The 25,333-nt window shown below is 36.9% G+C and overlaps 1 protein-coding gene across 5 annotated transcripts in view; it reads left to right on the top strand.

Annotated features, from left to right (window-relative positions):
- LOC131438798 (inositol 1,4,5-trisphosphate receptor) overlaps nt 1–25,333 on the top strand; it is a 111,795-nt gene that overhangs the window by 25,258 nt on the left and 61,204 nt on the right. For 3 of the 5 annotated variants that reach the window (XM_058609081.1, XM_058609079.1, XM_058609077.1), the window contains exons 4-6: nt 24,305–24,642; nt 24,720–24,906; nt 25,214–25,264. In XM_058609081.1, the coding sequence (XP_058465064.1) occupies nt 24,542–24,642; nt 24,720–24,906; nt 25,214–25,264 (339 nt within the window). In that variant the 5' untranslated portion in view covers nt 24,305–24,541. The remainder of the gene's footprint in view (nt 1–24,304; nt 24,643–24,719; nt 24,907–25,213; nt 25,265–25,333) is intronic. The other 2 variants (XM_058609082.1, XM_058609078.1) reach the window with 1 other exon arrangement.

Here is a 25,333-nt window from a genome sequence, read left to right as displayed (position 1 = left end):
AAAGTCGTATACTCTCAAACGAGGCTCCTGAATTACGTTTGTATCCGACTACTGATTGCGGAACCACAGGATGATATGTGAAACGAAATTAAAATAATGCACCTTCAACCCGTAGATGGTTGAACCGATCTAAGATTCAAATGAAATCAAAGAACCATCTATGATTCAAATGAGAGGTCTTAAAATCCTATAAAATTTCTTACTTTTTAGTCAGATCCGACCTCCGGAGATACAGGGTGATTAGTATAAAATTGTGCATTTCACATAAATTAATCAGGTTTATCGGGTTGGCAGATTTGGATAGTCGATTATCACATAATTTTATTTCAATTTAAGCGGTATTCAGTTTTAGATTCGGAAAGTACCCAGAAATTTAATTCGCACTACAATTTCTCAAAGATGTCTACACACTCCTCAGGTGAATTTAACTGATTTCTGCTCCAGTACCGAATCGTTTCTCAAAGCTCAATCATTTTCTCAAAAAGGCCAAATCGAACTTCAAAACCAAAAATTCAAATTAAAGGACTTATGATCCCATACAAAATTGGTGAGTTTTATCCGAATCTGGAATTACAGGATGATGAGTTTTTGAAATTCATACCGATATAGAAGATGTAAATAGTTTGTCGTATCAATTTATGGCCATACGAATCATTTTAAGTTATGCTAGTTCCTGAATACCGGCTCTGGAAGTACCACAACTTACTTACTTCAACATCCCGGGAAATGTTCAAACGATTATCACACGCTTAGATTTATATTCTATCCGATTTGCAGTTTAGACATTACAGAGTAATGAGTGAATTGAAATAATGCCATGAGAACTAAAACACCGAAAAATATCCATGCAAAAAACACATGCGGATTGATAAAATAGGTATCATCTCACTGCTAGGTGGATTGATCACTTTTTACATGAATATTCGTTGGTGTTGTTTGTTTTCATATTAATTTTAATGAATTATGACACTATTAAAAAAAATCTGGTTTCTTCAACATTTTTTGAAAATTTTCAGTATCCTAAAACTTTATCCCTTAAAAATCTTGATTAGTAAGAACGATAATGTATAGGTTAAACATTTTTAGACATATTTTTAAATGAATTGAGGTTGCAGCTTCCTAAAATTTTATAGGCTATCGATCTATGCAAATTTCTGGTTTGTAAGAAATGAGCCTGAATACATCTGTAATTTACCCAAAAATGCATAGAAATACATCAACATATATACAGGTCTGGCCAGACCCATCAATCAGACCGAAGGTATAAAACTGTCTGTTAAACGGAGAGATAATAACATATAGGCATCTTCCTAAGATCTATGCCTCTATATTCTGTACACACATACTGACACACGCCAAGTTTTCGGTAAAAAAAATTAATATCATTTTTTCACTTTTTCTAATCACTCTGTATCTCCGGAATTGGGAGTCGGATCAGATTGAAAAATAGAAAGTTTTTATGGGGTCGTCAAACTTTTCATTTGAATCTTAGATGCAGGGAATCGGTTCAGCCTTCTAGGAGTAAAATTAGTGACATTATTTTCATTTTTGCCTTTCTCATATAGAAAGGCTGTACAATAAGTGTGAAAACCGTATTTTTAACCGAGAGAATATCATACACCATTCGACTCAGCTCGATGAATTGAGCAAATGTTTGTGTGTGTATCTGTCTCGATTTTCACAGAGATAGCTGCGCGATTTTCACAAACTTGGATTCAAATAAAAGGTCTCTCGGTCCCACAAGTTGCTATTGAATTTTACCCAGTTCGGACTTCCGGTTCGGGAGTTACGGGGTAAAATGTGCAAAAAAATGTTTTTCGCTTTTCTCAAAGACCGCTCCACCGATTTTCTTCAACTAAGATTCAAATTAGGATGCTATTAAATTTCATCTGGATCCATCTTCCGGTTCGAGATTTACGGGGTAAAACATGCTAAATGAACTGAAACCGTGCAATCGAATTTTTCAGAGATTTCATTTGGATCCGAGTTCCGGTTCCGGAATTATAGCATTACCTTATGATCAAAAAAGAACCGGAATTTTCATTTTAAAATTCCCGCGCTTGTCCAATCGGTAAACTTTTATTCTCTCAACGTTGGCAACACTTTTATACACTTTCTGTCAAATTTTGACGCATATCGTACGATTAGTTTTTGTTTGGCGTCTATACAAAGAAGTTGAAAGATTTTCGTGTGGCGATTTTTATAATGGATGAAAATTTAGAACAACGTGCGTGCATCAAATTTTGTGTTGCAAATGGATTTAAGTGTTCCGAAACGTTGAAAATGTTAGAATAGATCTTTGGTGAATCGTGTCTAGGAAAAACACAGGCATACGAGTGGTATAAACGCTTCAAAGGTGATCGTACAAGCTTGGATCATGATGAGATCCCTGGCCGCCCAACAACATCTGTTACTGAAGAAAACATTGAATCGGCGAAGCAAATCGTGTTGGAAAATCGTTCTGTACCGATTAGAGAGATTGCTGTGTTGTTGGGCATCTCTTATGGATCAGCCGATCACATTTTAACTTATGTTATGGGTTTGAAACGCGTCGCTTCTCGGCTGGTGCCAAAAAAGCTGAATTTCATTCAAAAACAGCGTCGTATTGATGTGGCCAAAGAGATGATTTCCAACGCAGATAGTGACCCCACATTCATCGAATGCATTATAACTGATGATGAGGTGGGGATCTATAAATATGACGTCGAAACCGCACAACAATCGACCGAATGGCGCTTCGAAGGCGAGCCGTTGTTCTAAATTTTCTTCCATTATAAAAATCGCCACACGACACTTTTTCAAATTCTTTGTATAGGCGCCAAACAAAAACTAATCGTACGATATGCGTAAAAATTTGACAGAATGTGTATAAAAGTGTTGCCAACGTTGAGAGAATAAAAGTTTACCGATTGGACAAGCGCGGGAATTTTAAAATGAAAATTCCGGTTCTTTTTTGATCATAAGGTATATGTGAAAATGAGGTATAAAATATGCACTCGATTTTCTCTGTAATGGCTTGACAGATTTTCACATACTATAATTCATTCGAAAGATCTTGAAATTATTTAAATATCTAGAACATTCGACTAGATTCGGTTTTGGAACTAGAATGCGATAAGTGAACAATATTTAGTTTAATTTGTTTTTTTTCATAAACGGTGGCAAGCACACACAGCACAAATCCCATTAAACTGACTGATAAATTCTTCTAGTTCGCAGAACTGATTAGTTCGTGGGCACATAAACTTGATTCGGCACTAATAGTTTCCCATTTTCTGTTACGGAAGCACCGAAAGTAATGAAGAAAAACTCCAGAAGTAGAACTCACTTGGATTTCTCATCGATGTTTGAGCCGAATTTCACAAATCTTTATTTAAATTGAGCTCATATTGTCTCAAAACCTACAGTGAAATTTCATCTGGATTCGACTTTCGGTTCTACATGTACGAGGCGTCAAAGCTTTCAAACTGCCATATAAAATGACGAAACAAAACCAGTACGCACCGGTACGATCTGGCGTGGAAGAAGAAAACACAATTCGCTTTTACAAACAATGCACACAGCGGACTTTGTACAATTTCGTACACACTATAAAGAAAACAAAAACCAACACCTAAGCTGATTAAGGAGTGTATTGATAAGTAGTTAGCAACATTCAAACAGTTATTACTCTGAAATGGCTTAATTTTTTGCAGCGTGTTTTGCGGTGACATGTTTGTTTACAAGTCAATAACAGCTGCGCAATCGATTGGTTTCGGTACGGAACGCGAAAGAAAATTCTGCACACTTGGTGCTCAGAAAGTGGTGTCACGTACAACGAAATTGCAAAACGGGTGAAAGTGCACCACACCAGTGTCAAAAATATTATCGAGAAGTTCGGTAAGATCCTTTCCATGAAGGATTTGCCCCGATCCGGTAGGAAAACGGGTCCCAGCCAGCCCGGCCGGGACTTAAAAGTGGTTGAGTACATCAGGAAAAACCCATCGGCGTCGACGCGGGATTTGGCCAAGCAGTTCAACACCAGCATCGGGATGATTCAACGGATCAAAGTTCGGAACTCCCTGAAAACGTACAAGAAACAGAAGGTGCCGAAAAACTGTATAACCGGATTCTACAGAATAAAAACGGATGCATCCTGATCGACGACGAAACCTACGCCAAGGAAGACTCTCGAGCGCATCGGACCGCAATATTATACGAAATCGGTGTACCAGGATCTGGACGACGCTGACACCACGATGGCGATGGAAAAGTTTGGGCAGAAGGTGTTGGTCTAGCAAGCAATTTGTACCTGTGGTTTGCGGTCGTCGATTTTTTTCACGAAAGGCACAATTATCGCCAAGGTGTACGAGGAAGAACGTTTGAAAAAGGGAATGCTGCCACTGTACAGTAAGCATAAGGCTCCTCCTCTCTTCTGGCCGGATTCGGCTTCAGCCCACTACGCCAACTCCGTTCTACAGTGGTTGTCAAAAAATAATGTACAATTCGTGGAAAAGGACATCAACCTACCGAACTGCCCGGATCTTCGGCCAGCTGGACAGCTGCCACCAGGAAAGTCACAAAAGTAACTGTGCAGAATTTAATGAAGAATGTCAAGTCCAAAGTGCGAGCGTTTCACAGAAACTAGGATTTTCTTCAACATAATCAGTGAAATGCATAAAAATGCAATTTTTCTACAATATAACGAAAACTGATGTCAAAATATGTTTTTTTTAATGTGGAACACATTTTTGTTTTCTATATAGGCGTGCAAACTAGAAACTCAAGAAAAATACACGTAGAAATGTGGTCAGGATTTGAACAATTACTGCTCAGTTAATTTTATATAAATTATTAATATAATGTCACCATTTGATTGGAAATATTTCTACGTATTGATTTGAATGTTCATAGCTATGTATTTTTAATTGTGTATCATTGAAATGTTGATTAATAGCTAGCAGTGTCCTATTTTGTCTGCAAAAAATCTCCGGCATACTGGATTTCCCTGCCATAGTCGACGGTTTTGAAGGAGTAAGCGATATATCAAAGGGAAAGCATTGCTCTGATTGGTCAATCGATGCTAAAGCGCAGCTGCTGGAAGCACGCGAATCTATAAATATGTTATAAGCAAAATTATAGCTAACGTTTCAGTCCAATGAGTAGCATGCTAGGGGTAGATTGTGCCATAAAACGATTTGAAGCATTAATTGGTATGCTCTGATCTTGTGTCATGCAAGTTCGGATGAAATTCCATGTTATGTCGTTTCGCCTGAGAAATTGACAACTACCCCAGGGTAAATTTGGAGTGCATAAGATTAATTTCCAATTTATATAAGATTAACTCGATTGATAATAAGAAACTCGCTTCAACCGAAATCGCAGAATGGTTGTAATGGTAGAGAAACGCTATAAAAATAATTGCTTGCATACAAAACTTGAACACAAGTTTGGCGAAGAGAAGCTTAAATATCGATATCCGTATCGCAAGCTTAAATATCGATATCCGTATCGTGTACAAACATATAATTGCATACTTTTGGGCTATGGCTTTAATTTTGTCGGCTACAAAACAAATACAAATCACGACAAATAAAGTCTATATTCTGGGTTCGCGTGTTCGGTTTTGGATCCTAATAAAGTTCAATCTAAGCAGACTCTCATGCATTTGCGAATTCAAAAGTGTGACGATTGATTGAACTGTTTGATTGTAGATCATTAGAAATTTTGGTTGCCTTGTTCCACATCAATGGCTCGAACAACCCCAAGGGGCTCCTTGTAGTTTTTGCTTTTTTATTCAATAATCAATGTTGCTAACTACTTTTAGATACACTATTTAGAGTCAGAAAGTTTTTCTGGCTCGAAGAGGCGAATGACATTATGGTTAAATCCTCTATAATCAAAACAAAACAAAAATGGTTGAATGTATGGTACCGGTCGTGTGACAGCCAGGATGTAGACCATGTTCGATGTACGTTTTACCATGTCTAACCGTGTTTAAAAGTTGTGTCTATAAAAAGATTCAGAGTGGCGAAATGGTAGCGCGTATGCACGGAATGCATAAGAACGCAGGTTCGAGTCCCGTCTCTGAGTGTATGTTTTTCATATAAATCATCTTTTCTGTTAAGTTTTTCATTCATTTTTCGTCTCCAAAATATGTTTCCACTCAGTCATTGCAAAACTGATAATATAATATAATATAATATAATATGATATAATATATTACAATGCAATAAATATTAATAAAGATAATAAAAAAACAGAATGATGTATTGCGATATACTTTGATAAATATTGCATTGTAGAACAGGTTTTAATTCATAAGCCATTTCACGCTCTCTCATTCTACTACTAACGCATAAGGCGATAGCACCCAGTCGACGCGGTTCTATTGACCACATGTCATCATAGACAAATGGAGAGGCATGAGATAGGAACTTGTGAGAACTTACCTTTGACGACCTATTCTAGGGGTCCTCCGTGTGATCACAAATATATCCAATTTTTTTATGATCTGCTTTCCTTAACCCATTTTTTCGTTATTGCAACATTTCCCATTAAATTCACTTCAAATGAAAGTATTTTATAACTATTGAAAACCAATTCATACTTTTTGAGCATTATTAATAAACAGAAAAGGTATTTGAACGACTCAACCACTTCCGCGTATGCTTCCTACAGCACCGTTATATTCAATCATTCTCCGAAAAAGAATACAATATCAATTTCGTTATTTTTGGTTTGCGATAGCTTCCGTGCCGAAATCTGTAAATACTCGTGCTGCTGTGTTCACAATAAAAGTCAGCAAACGAAAGGGAAAGTATAGCTTTTGGCTTTAGTTCACATTTCGGTTAGATTGCCCGTTAAACTGTAGTGTGTAAGATGGAATTACATTTGGTTGTCGATAAACAAACAAACAAACAAACAACGAAGAAAAAATACGTCCGTGGGTAGAAATCCGTGCGTTCAAATGTTGCCACACTTTTTCAACCAGTGACCAGGCCGCTCCATCAAACGTACCGCACATGGAGTGCGGAAGTTTATGATTCATGGTGATTATGATAAACTGCGGGGCAAAACGAGTCACATTTGTTGTACACAAAAAATTCTTTTATTATTTCTCAAATATTATGGGCTAATTATAACTATCGCCATTGGTTGCGAACGATCTCGTGAGCACATGTACATAAATCATTGCTCGATGGTCGAACCTCAAAACAGTTAGCCAGTGAGCAAGTCAACTGTTTACATAAACATTCCATCGATTTCGTCGATTGATGAAAGCACAAAAGCTTCCCCATAATATTGCCACAAATAGAAATACTTGGCACTGTTTGTCGTCTGACGATGCGAGATTGCTTTGCAGTGAAGCGAATGATTCGAGCACGTTCCTGTTACCTCATCTGACGTGCTGCTGCCCGCGATGTCTGCTGACATTGCGTGGCTGCTGATGTTGGCAATGATCTCCTATGAGGTGATTTACGTTGGATACAAAGTAGAATCAAGGGGCTTCCAAGCTGTAGCACAAAAGTCAGGAAAGGGAATCAAAAAAGGGTCGAGATTTGCGGCAGTATTCGAGATTCCAATTCATTGCTTATGGCATTGCACAAAAAAATGCACACTTAAACCATAGTCATTTATATCACTAGACCACATATCCTGTCAAACTGTGATGTGGTACACGGAAGAAACAGCTTATGCTCTACCAGACACAGTTCGGTTGGGGCCAGTAGCGAGGTAACGACGCTAATGGTTTCCTTCCGACGGATCCGACCTAATTGTGTGAAAACCGAGTGTATGTTTGTTAACTGAATACACTTCTGCACTCGTTGGGTTCCTGTTCGGAGGTTGCCGCCAAAGCAGAAAGCTATATTGGATACGGAAGCGTGCCAATTGAATTATTAACTTCTTAGATGAGGGAAATCGTTCGGAGAACTCTGCTCCTTTCTACGGATAGGCAAAAAAAAAGTTGGATTGAATCGAAATAGAGCAATCACCGGAATAGCCGATAACGCTTTAGTTCAATTGTTCTGTGGAGTGTAGCCAATCTATTTTTACATCTGTTGAATGGATTCGTAGCTTTCGCAATTCAGGAATAGATCCCCGAAACTTGTAGAGAAAGTGACACGGAAAGAAGAAATTGGACTGTGTTTGCAGTAGAAATGATAGTTTCAATTGGGTGTGGAAGAAGTGAGTTTCCTAAAATAGTTTTCGGGCGAAGGATTTCTTCTACTAATTTGAGCCCCGCAACTATAGGAAAATGGAACCTCATAACAATTTTGGTCGAAATTGAACAAAACGGTTGTGCTTGCGGCACTATATCGATTTTCTTATGTTCCGTTTTCGATTTATCAGTGCTTTAGCAGTTCAGGTTCGCCATCTAGACAGGGCCTATAAAATGTTGAATAACTCTGTCATTCTCTGTCGATTTTAAAAAATCAACCAGGTGCTGAAACGTCTTTGCTATTATAGCCATCGTTCGATTAACGCAAAAAAGCGAGTTGTAATTGTTGCGAAGTAATTGTCATCGTTCAACTGTGAAAACTGTCAGTGGTTATCGCAAAAAATATGGAAGATATTCGGCGCCTTCCGCCAATGTGATTCGTACTGTAATGTGTATACCAGCAAACCGAAGACTATTTTAGAACTAAAAGGTAATTATGCAGCGAAACTTGTTGCTATTACACCCGAAATATTGTCAAAGAATGGCGGAGTTATTAAACTTTTAAATAGAATAAACTTGCCAAAATGGAAATTCATGTCAGCCTCAACACGATCAGGCAATGCTTACTAGAATAGAGTTGCAATACTGTTCTACAAGCTTCAAACCTCTGCTTAGCGCAATACCATTTTCTGTTAAAACGAATCAGCGTAGAGGTCGCCATTGGTTGAAAATGTGGTTCGCGAATGATGCATTTTTTTTAGTGTGGGTTTAAGCATAAATCAAATAAACATAGATTTCCCAGTGTAATAGTAATGTAGTTGAGCAACCCGTGACACCAAAAGCACCGTCTGGTGGAGAATGGGTGCGTAAATGCTCCTAAAATGCATGCAAAAAGTTGCCTGCGCATTTAACACAACCACAGTAGCTAATGGAAAAAGTACACCCGTTTGTCACTAGAGGTGCTGTTAGTGTCACCGTACAGTGAGAAATCTATGTTTATTTGATTTATGGTTTAAGTCAAGCGTGTCCGGTTAGGAAACAGACGGAAAAGTGGGAAAAATCCAAGGAAAAATCCATATTGTTGAATTGTATGGACAATGGAATTTTCCTTTGAAAAAGTCGTCAATGATTGCTAGATCATTGATAGGTGTTTGGCGCATAACGAGTTGCATGAGTGTTGGGCCGTCGAAGAAAAGAATACTAGATCGTTTGGCGCTACGATTTATTCGTAATTTCCAGCCACGTGCCCAATTGGGTATCAAAATTATTGCTTATCAAATGACTCAATGACAGATGCATAAGACTGTTCTAGAAAACTACTCTAGGCAGGAGATAAACTTCTGATATCATATCATGATAGTTGATGAATTGTGTTCAATGGAGTCAGATTGTCAATTAGTCATCGCGGGCTCGAGTTCAAAAATTTAGAAAAAATTTGAATGAATCAATGAAAAGATTATGCTATAGAAGCACTAAGGTAAAACTAAGAGATTTTCCTTGCATTTTGCTTTCTAATGATTTAGATTAGACTAAGCGCACACAATAAGTGGCAATTAGATATCAATGAATAGCTTTCTTCACGTTTCGCCTTCGCCTCATCAGTGAACTGCCATCTCCGTCTAACAGTTCAAATCCATTGATTGAAGGTTAATTATTCAGAAAAATATTGGAGAGAAACGTTAACCACTTAGTCGTTTGACAGTTCTGCTCTCCGGAAACATAAATTCGAACAAATATTTTTGGACGAGACGAAGTTCGACAGGTCAGCTAGTTAATAATATAAAATCATTAATGTTATTTATTAATACTTTGCGCTATATTGTTTCCAAATCTGACGAATATGTTCCTGAAGCAGCATTATAATGACTGTTCTCGTAAAAGTAAATCTTTCGCTTATACAAACAATGGAAACCAAAGAACGGTATAAAAGCAAAGCTTTCGTATTACATTCCTGTGGCGGAATTTGACCTTCTGTTTCAACAGACTTCGCAGCCGCTTCAGAGTGTACAGAACCATTGCATAGCTAGTGCTACGATTCTACTGACACTACGAATCCTTCCAGGTAGGGGCTCGAACACACGACAACTGGTTTGTAAGACCAGCGCCCTATGCATTGAAACCCGGGACGATAAGAACGGTATGCAGGGCGTAAATTAGGGTTTTAGCGCTGGCGTATATATTCATATAATGGTGTTAAAACGATGTCGATACCTCCATATATTATATTAGATTGTAAATACCCTGTAAGTCATTATGGCTTTTCCCTAAAGTTATGCAGACCGACATCAAGTTTGCGATCAATTAATCATTTCAATTAACTCCAATTAAACATCTTTTACCGAAAATGGCCCAACCGATTTACACCATCTTAGATTGAACTTAAAGGTCCTCAGATGCTATAAGATCCCAATTTTCTATTCCAATCCAACTTCTGGTTCCGGAGATAAGATGCTTTGAGAAAAAATCTTAATTTCAAGAGGATTTGTTTTCATAAGTAACCATGTGATGAGTAGCGAACTCTTCAAATTGCCTAATGAATTTCTCTAGCCGGCATTTGTATTTTCCTATAATAAAACATTTCAAGAAAATTCTGTGACATTTTCAAGCCTATCAGAACCAAACTCAACAAGTTATGAGTCTTTCTCTTTGCTTATCTCATACTGCGAAGAAGTAAGACCTCGGCGCCAATTTTTTTAAAATTTTTCACACACTTTCTACATGTAAAATACCAGACCCCAACGGTCTCCTTTTTATTGTTTGTTACTTTGGGAAGGTTTTACAGCTACAAAATGGCGGGTTTTTTTTCGCGAAAAATCGCAGTTTTGACTTTAAACAACCATCAAAAATTAAAACATTAAAAAAACAAAAACAAACAGAAACGTTTGGGGCTAGAAAAACATCTACTCTCTCTATGCTGCTCTGATTTATTCACTTCGGATCAGAGCTAATAAAAGTAATTTTCATTGACTCAAAATAGACGAAAATGACGAGAAATTACTGTCACTCTCAGCTTCGCTTGAAAACTATGAGAACGAAATTCATTTCCAGTCAATGACATAAGCGGATCAATAGTTTGAAAATTGTGTTCTTTCGTTCATTTGCCCTTTCAGTCTTTTGCTGTTTTCAGTGAAAATCCCATAGTATACAGTGTCGGTATTCAACCGAAGCTTTGAGAATCGAAAATGACAGAAAAAGGCTTCACAATAACTTTTACCTGTTGGTGCTCGAATTTGTAGTAGTTTTGGTTTCCAAAGAGGTTCTGGGATGTAATTACTTCGAATTGTAATATTTTAGTCACTATTTATAGCCAAGCGTCACAGATTTTCAATACATCGATTAAACAATGAGAATTGAAATTCTGCTGATGCTCCCTGAAGACGTTCGTTTGGTTTCGTTTTGTCATAGAGGAAAGAGTGGCGTTGGCAATCATACTCTCTCATTTTTGCAATGAGAAACGAAAATGCTTCGTCTCTCTTCGTTTGTTCTGGTGTCGGTCATTTACGAATGAGACAGTAAAATATTGAAAATTAGGCTGTTGGATTGCGTGACAATTTTAAGCTCGGCTTCGGATTAGTCTGCCCTGAGATGCAGCGGACACCGCAAGTCATAATTTTTAAGAAGCGTCTTCAAAAATACCTCTTTACCGACTTATTCCTCATTTTTTATCCTCGAAAAAATACAAAATATTCTTCGAATGATGCATTGTTTCATGCAAAACGTTGAAATTTTTTTTTGTTGAACGATGGTTCAAGAAAAATGTGCAAAAAGAGGTTTTTTTTTATTCATCATTTAGATACTCATAAGTTTCAACTTTCAACTGTTTTCATTTGTTAAATATCTCAAAATAACACAAATTGTTATGTTTTATCAAACAAAAGCATAAGTGGAAATAACAAGACATTTTTAATTATCTTAACATTCGTTTCAATTATTAAGTTTGTAAATTCAAAGCACTTCAATAATTAGTTTCGCCTAAAGTTCGTTCATTTTAAACTGATTTGTTTACTAACTAGTTACGGTAATCTTGAATTTGTTGCTCAATTTTTATACTTTTTTAGTAGTTCATATGAAGTTAACGAAGCACCCCTTCCAAATTAGTTTGTTGATAATATTTACGGTAATTTTAAATTTGTTACTCAATTTTTTTTATTTTCTCGAGCGTTTTTTTTTATTTTTCCTAAGTTCATATGAAGTTAATGAAGCACCTCTCCCACAAATCGTGCCCCAGTTGATAGTTTGTTGTTAATAAGTTGGTAATTAGTTACGGTAATTTTGAATTTGCTGATCAATTTTTTTTAGTACTTCACTGGATTCATATGAAGTTAATGAAGCACCTATCCCAAATAAGCTTGAAAACAAAATTAACGTAACTAATTAGCAACCACTAGTCCATTGGGTTTCGATTTATTTTCAAGCTTGTTTAGGAGGGGTGCTTCGTTAATTTCATAAAAAATTAATGAAGTACTTAAAAAAATGGAAAAAAATTGAGCAACAAATTCAAAGTTACCATAACTAATTGACATTTTTCTTAGCAACAAACTATTAACTGGGTTTCTGTTTGTTTTTATGCATATTTGGTAGAGGTGCTTCGTTAACATTATATTAATTTAGTGCAGTATTAAGAAAAAATTAAAAAATAGAGGAGCAAATGAAAACCTATTGTTATTATTTAGTAACTAATAAGCAACAAGCTATCCACTGGGTTTCGATTTATTTTCAAGCATGTTTAGGAGGGGTGCTTCGTCAGCTTCATATGAACTTAATGAAGTACTAAAAAAAATTGAACAACAAATTCAAAATTCCGTAACTAATTAGCAAATTATCAGCAAAAAATTATCCGCTGGGTTTCGATTTGTTTTCAACCTTTTTAGGAGAGGTGCTTCGTTAACTTCATATGATCTATACGAAGTACTCAAAGTAGAAAAAGAAATTGAGCCAACAATTCAAAATTACCGCCACCAATTTTCAACTTATTTGCAACCTACTATCAATTGAGTATCGATTTGTTTTCAAGCTTATTCAGGAGTGGTGCTTCGTTAATTACATATGAACTTTGCGAAGTACTTAAAATAGAAAAAGAAATTGAGTAATAAAATCAAAATTACCGTAACTAATTAGCAACTTATTAGCAACAAATTATTTTTTGGGTTTCGATTTGTTTTCAAGCAAGTTTAGGAGGGGTGCTTCGTCAGCTTCATATGAACTTAACGAAGTACTCGAAAAAAATTGAACAACAAATTCAAAATTCCGTAACTAATTAGCAACAAATTATTCACCTATTTGCGTTATCATTAATGAGAGGTACTCCACTAAGTTCATGTTCATTGATTTATCAAGTTGAATCTATGTTATTTTTATCAAAGTATTTATTGATATAGACCGATCCAATCCAGAAAGAATGAATCTCTTGTTTTGTTAAGCAAAAATATTTACAATATCTAATCAGATTTTCTGTTGTCACTATTCCAATTAAATACGTCGTTGTGTAGAAATTTAATCTTTTTCATATTTTTTTCTCTACGTGTAGAACTATGTTTCATTTTATAGAATCGTACAATGTTCGAAAAGCTCACAAATTGATTATCATTTCTCAAGTTACATTACCGAAATCCCTAAAGGGTATGTTGCATGACAGAAATGAGACGTGATTCTCACTTCATGAGATTAATGTTGATTTCCACCGACAAATTGGTTGACCTTGGAATGTTTTTTGCAAAAAAAAAATTTTTGAGGAAAAAGTTTTCAATATGATTCAGAAAGGCATAATAATTGCATGGTCTTCGACTCTATTGGCAATTTAATTTGAAACATTTGCAGACTTGAACCAACGAACATGTACTGAGTGTGGCGTTTGTATAATTTATTACAAATAGATTGAATATTAACTTTTATGATGATAACCTAAAACCTATTCGTTCCTTGATAACTCTATTTAAAATGTCGACTAATAATAATTCAACCCGGTTTTCCTGCATTCCTTGCAGGAGATATTTCTAAAGCAACATAACACTGCATACCACAACAAAAGCAGTGTTGTCAAGAGCCAATTATTTAAATTGCTACCGAAGGAAACCCAGTGCGAATCTGTTCCTATGTATGCAGACAAATTGTTGTTTCGTGCGCTTGGATGCTCAACCACGGCGAGCTGCTTAACCACAGCTCGAACGGCGCTAGGAAGGATAAGGATTAGCATAAATGGCGTTAATATGAGAACTCCTTCTTTTTCCACTACCCTGCGTTTATTTCTAATGTACTGCAGTGCCACGGATTAAACGTTTCGAGTGGCCACCATTTATTACAATTTCACAGTTTATAAATTACGAGCCGACGGTCGGCAGCGGGTTCATCGTCATCGTCATCGTGTCCGGCGCGTCAGTATAGCGACAACCTGATGATGATTTGTCACAGCAAGAACACTGAATTTTACGAGTTTATTTTTGTTTTGCTCACTTGCTTTACGAGCATTGAATTACAATTGGCCGACATCCTCCGTTCTTTATTGCTCACGAGTCACGAACCTACACGCTGGAGTGGGTGCAGGTATGCGATCATTATTTGCAATTACAGTCTGTGGCGAATACAGGAATACCCGGGGCACAGTTCCGCTCAAGCAGCTGGCGACATCGTCTTCATTTGGTTGAATTTCACCTTGCAGTAAGTGGTTCTTGTTTATGAATGCCATTTTTCTATTACTCAGCACTTCAATCCATTCTAATTAGCCAGCATACACTGCATTTTATCGAAATAGTGGACTAACCTTGTGACATTTTAGGTTTTTCGAACGGCACTGTTGTTTCTCGTGGGTCGATAAAATCAGGTAACAAAAGACACTATTTCAACAAGCGCTGGCCATGAGACGAATGAAAGTGAAAGCATGTTAGCACTAATTTACCAGAATCGACCCAATATTTGGTTAAACTCATGACGCCGATTTGTCATTCGTTTTGTTGATATTGATAATTCCGTTCGGTTCGAAGTAGGTTCATTCTCGCGCTTACTATCAGTTTCCTACTTTCATTGAGAATTACACTTTCCTAAGTTACGTGGGGTACTTTAACAGGAACGAATACATGCATATGTTCGTATGTTCGTGCTCGTTTTTTGAGCTTGAATTAGAGAAAATCTAGGATACTACATTTCGATACGGAACTTGAACATCTGTTCACACTAGATTTTGTAGCCGTTTGAACACACGACAAATAGTTTGCGAGACTAATACTTTTTATACTATGAATCGCCGATCTAGGGGCGGAATTATGCACGGGCAAAATTCCGATTTAAGAAATGAGCAAAACAAATCATGATTTGGGGAAAATAGTATATTTTCATGTTATGATAATACACCATGATTAAGAGTTCTCGGATCATGATCCATTTGGACTGATTTCGTTGAAATTTAGCGTAACGCATTTGACGTTGTTGGGTATAACTTTAGGCGTGTAGTGTGAAAGTGTGTGGCGTATTGTTTATACGATTTCAACTAATGTCTCAAATAATGTACATTTGAATAGCAAAACAGTGAAAAGCACAATGAATTTCTTTTAATCTGAAGCATCAACAATTTAAATATGTTTTTGAACAACAACGACACCTAAAATAAAGTGTTTACTTGCGTTCATTGCTCCAGATTTGATTTTTTGTTTCAGAATTTGGAAAACATAAACGAACTGCACAACATAACATAAACCTCTTGAAAAGATACTCTATGTTGAATTCTTGCAAATACCGCGGATCGATTTTTCCTTTTTTGTTTTCAAAACATCGTTTGCAAAATCGTCTTGTTTGAAATATTTAGGTGAAACAATACAACTTGTGTTCTTATATCTATGAGACAAATTAATCAAACTGGTTGAACAAAAAAACAATCTAACTTTCGTTAGAAGGTGCTCCTAATTTACAGTTGAAATTATTTTTCGGTTTACGTTATCTCTCGGAATATTATTTTAACAACAACAGTCACATCAAATATGTAAGAACACATTCAGATATATTCATACAAAATGTAAAACTTATAATGTCAATAATTTTCGGTTCATTATCTTTATGTTGTCAATTCTCTGTTAGCCGGTGGGTAAACCAACACAATTTAAAATGAATATGCCTCAGGATCAAGTAAAAATTTTCAGTAGTTCGTGCTTTTCAATGTCTGCTTTTTGTCTTGCCAATAATCTATTAAACAATCCATCACATCACTTGAGACAGAGGGTTCAAAGTGATATCCGGATAGAAAATTGGAGTTACGAGCTTTAAAAGAAATACATTCCTCAAGTAACGTATTTTCGGACCATGATTAATTTTCATGGGAGAAGACTTTTTGCTCATAGTTTCATGAGAAGTTCAAATGACTGGTTTCATGATTTTTTAATCATGACAGCAGTAAAGGATTTCTTTTCGTGGTAAGGTGACTATCACTTTTTAAAAAATCGTAGCATAATGAAGAATTTTCATAGAATTGTGAAAAATTTCCTTCGAAGTGATCTAAACATTCCAGGAAGTTTTAAATAAATGATAAATCAATGATAAAAGTACACAGTCGGTCAAAAGTTTGGATCCACTTTACAATATCGATGAATCGTTCAAAAATTTATGTTTTTTTTTTTTTTTGGCCCTTTCGTTGTAACGTTCTTAGAATCATTTTTTTGCGTTGAATAACCTTCTTCATGTAGTTCCAAAATGACACTACACTCAGCTCTGTTTTTCGAACCATTTCTTTACTAATGAAACATGAAATATATAGTTTTACTCACACTTTTCATAATGAGATGATGTTTTTCGAATTACGTCGATTTACATAAAAATTTCTTCGAACACAGCATTCTCAAAAATATCTCTTCATCGACTTATTTCTCAATATTTATCCACGAAAAAAATTCAAAATGTAGTACGAATGATGCTTTGTATTATGCAAAATATTTGAGTTTATTGTTTTGAACGATAGTTCGCAAAAATGATGTTTGTTTAATGACCAAATTGCAAATAATTTGGGTACCAGCTCATTGCTCCACTCCAGGTAATGAGAAAGCGGACATCCTGGCCAACTTACCTTACCTGACAGCTATAGTCCTGGGGTGTCCTTTGCTGTATCAAGCATACGTCTTCACATAACTCGGCCCATGGCTGCTCGTCGCCAACCACTCAAGGCACGGATGCTTCTGAGATCACCCTCCACTTGATCGATCCACCTTGCTCGCTGCGTTCCATTTTCACTGGGCTGTCGTCCGACATCCTTATGACATGCTCAGCACGTCGGAGACGTCCGATTTTGGCTGTTCGTACGATGAGTCGTTCTTCTAGCAGCTGTTGCAATTCGTGATTCATACGCCGTCTCCACGTTCCGTCTTCCATCTGCACTCCGCCATAGATGGTCCTCAGTACCTTTCTTTCGAAAGTACTGAGAGCGCGTTGGTCCTCTGCCAACATAGTCCAGGTCTCGTGGCCATAGAAAACAACCGGTCTAATGAGCGTTTTGTAGATGGTCAATTTCATGCGATGGCGTACTTTTCTAGATCGGAGGGTTTTTCTGAGTCCAAAGTACGCACGATTCCCTGCCAAAATACGTCTTTAAATTTCTCTGCTGGTGTCATTATCGGCGGTCACCAGTGAGCCCAAATACATGAACTCGTCAACCACCTCGATGTCGTCACTGTCTGTCATTATTCATGGTGGTAGGCGTAGTGTTTCTTCCCTAGAGTTCCTTCCTCTCATGTATTTTGTTTTTGACGCATTTATGGCCAGTCCGATACGCCTAGCTTCAGCTTTCAGTCTGATGTAGGTTTCCGTCATCTTCTCAAGGTTACCCTCTCCGAGATTCGAAGGGACTCGAGAGCGTCCCAGATACTCGGACGTAGCACATCACTCTATCCATCGTTGCTTTGACCAATCGCGTCTGTTTATCCGGGAAACCGTATTCTGCATTATCTGCCATAGCTGTTCTCGATCGATTGTGTCGTAGTCTGGAGTACACTGAAGTCTTTTTTATGCGAATTTACGCACCGCATAAAAAACCGCATAACTCTGAAAATTCGCATAAAAAAACGCATAACTCTGAAACTTCGCATTAAAAAAATCGCATAACTCTGAAAATTCGCATAAAAAAACCGCATAACTCTCAAACTTCGCATAAAAAAACCGCATCACTCTGAAAAATCGCATAAAAAGTCGCGTAAAATACCGCATAAAAAAGACCTCAGTGTACTTGTCTTATCGCGAATATGTGATCCGTCGGAGGAAAAAGCGCCACCAGGAAGACCAAGATCGCGAAGCGATGGAACAGCTGTACCGCGCATATGACCCAAGGAAGTTCTATGAGAACACATGAGAAATGGTTGCGCGGGCTCCAGTAAATCCCGCTTGGTACGATCCTACGAATTCCTTAGCTATTGGTGATAGACGACGGCAAAGGATTTGGGAGAGTACATTGTAGGCGGTGGTTAGCAATGTGATTGCGCGATAATTACAACAATCTAGATTTTCGCACTTTTTGTAAACGGGACATACCACTCCATCCATCCATTCCTGTGGTAGAATCTCCTCCTCCCAAATATTAGAAATCATCCAGTGCAGCGCTTTGTCCAGTGTCTCTCCTCCATGTTTGAGCAGCCCGCCTGGTAACTGGTCATTGCCCGCGGCTTTGTTGTTCCTCAGCTTACCGATCTGATCACTTATCTCCGACAGATCAGGTGCTGGGAATCTGTCGTCGGCTGAGCGTGCACCCAGATTGATTCCTGTGCCGTTCTCTGTATCTTGTGCTTCGCCATTCAGATGCTCGTCATAGTACTGCTTCCACCTGTCGCTCACCTCATGTTCGTTCGTGAGAAGGTTACCACTGGTATCTCTGCACATTTCAGCCTGTGGCGTGTAGCCTCTACGTGAGCGGTTCACCTTCTCATAGAACTTCCGTGTGTCATTTGCGCGGTACAGCTGCTCCATCGCTTCGCGATCTTGGTCTTCCTGGTGGCGCTTTTTGCTCCGGAAAACCGTGTTCTGTCTGTTCCGCGCCTGTCTCTATCAATTAAACGTGCTGTCATTTCTTAGCTAAGGCACACTTCATTACCATTCAACTAATTATTTAGTCGAATTAGAGAAATAAAACATTATTTTCAACCAACATAAATGGTTGAATTGCCTTCTGCAATTTGCAGCTATATGGCGCACTTTCACCGCAGAAACGTTAACACCGTAATGACTACTAGCCACTAGATGGCACACTTCTACCAAAAAAATTTCAGTCGCGGTTGTCTTTTCTTTATTGGCAGGTATAAATACGATGTTTTATTGGAGAAAAAGACATAAACGAAACATAAACTTCTTTTTGAAAATTTTTCTTCTAAATCGCTGTTTTCTTCATTCGACTTCGCGAAATCGACACTCTCACTGAAAACTTTGAGCACTCGGAAAACAAAAACCGCATAGAAGTAGTACACCGGACGGCGTAGCCCGGAATCGCGTCCAATGTGCACAAATTCTGAATAAATACACTTTCCACTAAGAGTTTACGTCATTTTTACATATCGGTTTAGAAATTTACATGTGGATATATCGTAACACATGCGAAAAACAGCAAAACAATTTGCAAGCAGTTTCAACAAGGCTCTCCTTTTTAGCTCTTTAATGGATTGTTTTGCTTTGACACTTCTCATGAGTTTTTGGCTAATAAACTTGTTAATAAAACGAATTTCATTTTTGTTTCTTTAGGCTGTTCTCAGCAATGATGGTGATAGATAAATAGAAACAAATTTTCTGATTTTATAACAAAATTTGTTGTCAATGAGAATTTCGTGTTGGATTGAAATATTGTTGGTTTGTGTCCAGGATATTCGCCAACTAAACACATTCCCTAAAAATAAGAGTTTTTTCAGAAAAGTATATTCTCAATTTTAACTAATTTCATAGTTATTTTGGAAATTTTGTTGTTTAAATCAACTAATTCAAAAACAGTAAAACGAATTAGCTGCAGAGCTAATTTCGGTCGTTCCGTGTCAATCCATCAACAAATGACTCAGTTATGACTATGACAGAATAAGGTTACGCGACTAGTTTTGCATTTTTCAATTGACACCTGGCCCCGTATAGTAAAGAGTAAGACAAAAGCTATGTTCGTAACAAGTGTTGATATGAGTCTGGTCTCGTTATTAGTAAAATAACAAAGGTTTTTTTTTTATAAGAAAAACAGTATAATTCTGTTTTAATAACGAGATGGATTAAGAAGCAATTTCGAATAATGTTTGTTTAGTAAACAAGTACTCAAGTTTTCGGCCTCAACTCACTCGGATGAAGTGTGCAGATCTCAACAGAAGCAGTACGGTCCATTTATGTTGATTGCGCTATAATCAGATTGCCCCCATAAAAGCATCGTCGACTCACGACAGTTATTACTCGCCATCTGGAAGCGGCATCCTTTCAACGATGCCCGCGATAACTTTCATTGTGAAACATCAAGACTACATGTTTGCCGTTCTCTATATAACCACCATAAAATTTCATAGGAGTACCCACTTGCGCGTTCACCGTTAACATTTACTATGCTGAACAAAACTGAACTGAAAAGGAATTAGGCTTTGGATTGGAGAAAATGTCACTATAGTTCAGTTAATGAACTTGAAACAATTTTCCAATGAATATGCTTTTTTTTTTCAAATTAAACAACATACTGATAATTTTTTAGTAGGGGGTTAGTTGAACCACGGGGATACATGAACCATTAGGGATATTTCTTCACTGACTAAAAACTTTTCTACGATCATAAGGTGTACCGGTAACCCTATCGGTAACCCAACCTCACACATATTTGTGCACGCTTCTGACGCGTGTTGTTACTGTTATTAATTATAAAAGATATTCTCTGCATGAAACTGCACGAATCGCGACCTCACTTTATTCTGGAAAATGTTTAATGTGTTCCACCTGTGGTAAATAACTGCATAACATTAATTGTTATCGTAAATACATACAAATTCATTCATTTTCACAAAAAGTTTGAAAAGATAAAAAATTTCTTGCCGTCTTGAAAACACTTCCAATCTGTTAATGATTTGTGGGGATACATGAACCACTTTTTGTGGGGTTACATGAACCACTTTCGTCAATGCTGCTGAAGGTTTTCTACCATAAGCGATGGTATTTCCACGGGATAACTTCATTCCTAAAATGGTGAAAAACAGTGTGCCGAATACACTCGGCCTTGCAAATAAAACAGGATGCATGAATGCAGAATAGTTTTTAGAAGTGTTGAATCATTTTATTAAATTTTCGAACGCGCTGAAAATAAATCTGAAATCATTAAATTTCGAAAACCACGAAGGCCACCTGTACATTGGGATTTTTGGATTTAGCAAAGGAAAATGGCATTACAATTTTAACTTTACCACCACACAATAAGATGCAACCATTAAACAGAACCTTACTTACAGTTCATTTAAAACAGCTTACGACCATTCTCTGCATGCAGATCTTTGCAGCACCCATTTACAATTTACGAGGTTGCAGAATGCGTGAATGCTGCGCATGACAATGCAATTAGTCCAACGAATATAAAATCTGCATTTCAAAAGACAGGAATTTTTCTTTTTAATCCACAAACATTTTCTGTATCAGACTTTCTAGGAAGTAAGTTTACCAACAGAAGCTTTAGCACCTCATGCTCTCTAACATTGACAATATTCCGTTGGCATCCATAGTGCCAAAAAAGGCAATAGAATGCTAAATAAATGTGAATTTCTACAAGGACAATCTCCAGAAAACATACGAGGGTTTCCAATGGCTAAACCAAGAAAGTATAAAACTCGAGGAAAAGGTGTTCTCAAACAAAAGCAGACAAAGTCATTTCATACTAAATACTAAATAAATCTGATATTTATTTTTTATTTTTTAAAAAAAGAGACATGTTTAAAAATATAAGAAAATTTTTTTCATATAGTTCTATATATTTTTATTCTTTCATTAAAGGTGGTTCAAGTATCCCCATGTATGGGGATACTTGAACCATCTGACATAATATTATGAAAAGCTGCTATTTATATCAAAAAGCGAATTTACATTTATTGATTACATTGAATATTGAAAAGAAAGGTTTGTTTTGATTAACCGTAGGTGAAACATATTTTACCCCGAATAGTTTAAAAGATATATCAATTAACAAAAAAAGTGGTTCAAATAGCCCCAATCTCCCCTATACTTTCAATCAATGCAGTACGCACGGGTCATGCAACATAATTATTAATATAGAAAGTTTAACTTCCTTCAGCGGATTTTTTATCGCCTCGATGTGCTCTTACCATGTTTCACCCGTTCAATGCATAAGCACTAGTCTTGCTTGTCGGTATACGGAAAATTTGCTCTTCCGTTTACCGTTCCGGTTTGACGTTTTCCTAACTTTGTAAACGGATAAATCAGCTCGTTTTGTTGGTTTTCACGCAGGCCAAATTCAAACATACGCCTTCTTCGCCGCTTCCTGATCCTAAAGATGAGGTCGATGGTTGAAAAAGTTCAATACGCTTAAAAAGCTTACAAGCATCCTGACCGGATTTACTGTTTTGAGTATCCTACCGGTACCATCCTCCCACTTCACACAATATTTTGATCCCATAAGATACAGTTGCATGATGAACTGCGGTTTTTTTTTTAGATATTTTTCACAGTAAAATGAATCCTAGAAATATAGTTCGTCCGAAATTTCCTTAAAATCAGTTTGAAAACAATTTGCCCCTTGTTGAAATTATGCGCATAACAGTGACACTCGAAAAATATTTAAGAAAAGTGACTGAACGGAAACATATATTGGAGAAGCCAAATGAATGAAAAACTAACAGAAAAGATGATTTATTGGAAAAAGATACGCTCAGAGACAGAACTCGAACCTGCGTTCTTATGCATTCCGTGCATACGCGCTACCATTTCGTCACTCTGAATCTTGTTTTAGTCACTCTAAAACGCCAGTCAGAAGGTGACATGCGATTATAAATACACTCTTCTACTCAATGCTTGATCGGAGAAATAGATATAAAGCGAGAAGACTAGTGTTTGATGGACAGAGAAGATGTTTGGATGTAAGGTATCTGTTACATGCGCGACGTCTAACAGCGAGTGTTCTTGTACCACGAACGAAATTCCCCGTCGAGACAACCACGGAAGTTAAACACACCATTCGACCTACTCTCCTATGAACTGACAGCCGAGATGAGTAAACAGAAATAAGAGAGAAGAGGACAAAGTTAGAAAAAAAAGGTTCACGTTCTGTCTGGAAAAATTATTGATTATTATTGATATTATTGATATAACTAAAGCTACATATAATCGCTATTTAGAATAACTTCATAGTGGTAAGAATTAATTATACAACTGTGCAGTGAATTATATCTAAAATTAATACTATTTGGGATTCGAAACTAAAAATAGCAAAGTTAAAACTTAACCTAATCGCGTGAATTAAAACTTAAAGGTTAAGTTCTTTCTGAAGGTTCAAGTATCGAGTTCCAGACAGTTTCTTTGATAAATTGTTGGTCGGTAGCGAAAAGACACTGCAAAATTTGTAAATCTACCATTAAAGTTTTCACAAAGCAGAAACACCCTTTTTCTTTATCGCCAACAGTATCGGTCGGGTGACGGCCAGGATGTAGACCATGTTCGATGTACGTTCTACTGTGTCTGACTGGCGTTTTAGAGTGACTGAAACAAGATTCAGAGTTATACGAGAGGAGAGTTTTTTCTTATTTACGGGCCTAGTATAATGTTCTTTTTTGACATTTTTGATATTAAGCAGATATTTGAAGCTTGAATTAAAAGAATATTAAAAAATCAACTGAACAGTGGCGATCTTGATCTATTATAAAAACCGAGAATTTTTATCTCACAAAACGGGAATAATGAATCGGCAACCGATTTGCCAGCCGTGAATAAGAAAAAAGTTGATATTCAAGTCCAGGATTTCTTTTAGTATGAAACTTAACATGCGGTTTGGTAGCCATCATCAAACCCGCCAGCATTCTCCTCTAAACAGACTGCAAAATCAACGACTTCTATCGAAGATCAATGCTCAACTCGCCGCTAATATTGTTTACCATTATTGATCAATTAGTGATCATTGAATAAATAAAACCTAATAATAGTGCTTTCATCATTTCGTGCAACTAAAACATTTTCCGTTATTTTCTCTTCTATCCACAGATGCAACGTGGTTGAATGTGCCACTTGAAGATATGCCATTTAGCAAATTTGTTCCGAACGATTTCTGATGTCGATGCCGATGCCGATCGTTTGAGGTCAAACTGATTGAATCGAGAATCATTGAGTGAATATTGCATGCCCAGTCCCGAACGAAGGCGGGATTTGTGATGTAGGTTAAGGTCCGTGTATTTTTGTTCACTGTATTTATGTGTGTAGAAGCGCATCCGCGCATCCAAAATGGTAGATAGTTCAATGGGATCGGTTAGTTTCCTCCATCTGGGGGACATCGTTTCCTTGTACTCGGAGGGAAATGTTTGTGGTTTTCTCAGCACTTTGGGGTAAGTTCTTTATTTTCTCTATCCACTCGGACTTCGGGAAGATAACCGCAATTATTTCGTGTTTCGTTTTTTTTAAGATTGGTTGATGATCGTACCGTTGTTTGTCCGGCTGCGGGGGATTTAAATGATCCACCGGAGAAATTTCGCGATTGCCTAATCAAAATATGTCCTATGAACCGGTATTCGGCCCAGAAGCAGTTCTGGAAAGCTGCCAAACAAAGCACATCGGCCAACACGGACACCAACCTACTGAAGCGGTTGCATGTAAGTGTGTTCAGTTGTGATTTTTTGTTTGATTCTGTGGCGTATTGTGGACTAGTAACTCACTCATACGGTGATAAGTTTCGTTCCGTTTCAACTCTGTCGCCGCTTCTTTTCCAGTAAACACTTCATGCGTTCAAATTAATTTTCCGTTTGTTTTTTTATATATTCTGTGGTCAATGAAAACTTACATTCTATTCTATTCTAGATTCGTTTTCTAATATTTCGTTATTTTATGTTTTATGTTTTTTACTGTTTCGTAAATTTCTATCCAATATTTTTAGTTTAATATTTTTTTCGTATCTTTAAGGCTTTAAAGCTTTTTATTGATATATCCGATACGCAGTCTAACATACGCTTGGTAATGATAACATTCTACAACTGAAAGGTGTCAAAAATTAATAACATATTCATTTGGTTTGTCATCCGT

This window comes from Malaya genurostris, chromosome 3, assembly GCF_030247185.1.
Source record: "Malaya genurostris strain Urasoe2022 chromosome 3, Malgen_1.1, whole genome shotgun sequence".
Classification (NCBI taxonomy): domain Eukaryota; kingdom Metazoa; phylum Arthropoda; class Insecta; order Diptera; family Culicidae; genus Malaya; species Malaya genurostris.
This window is presented reverse-complemented; position numbering and strand designations above follow the sequence as displayed.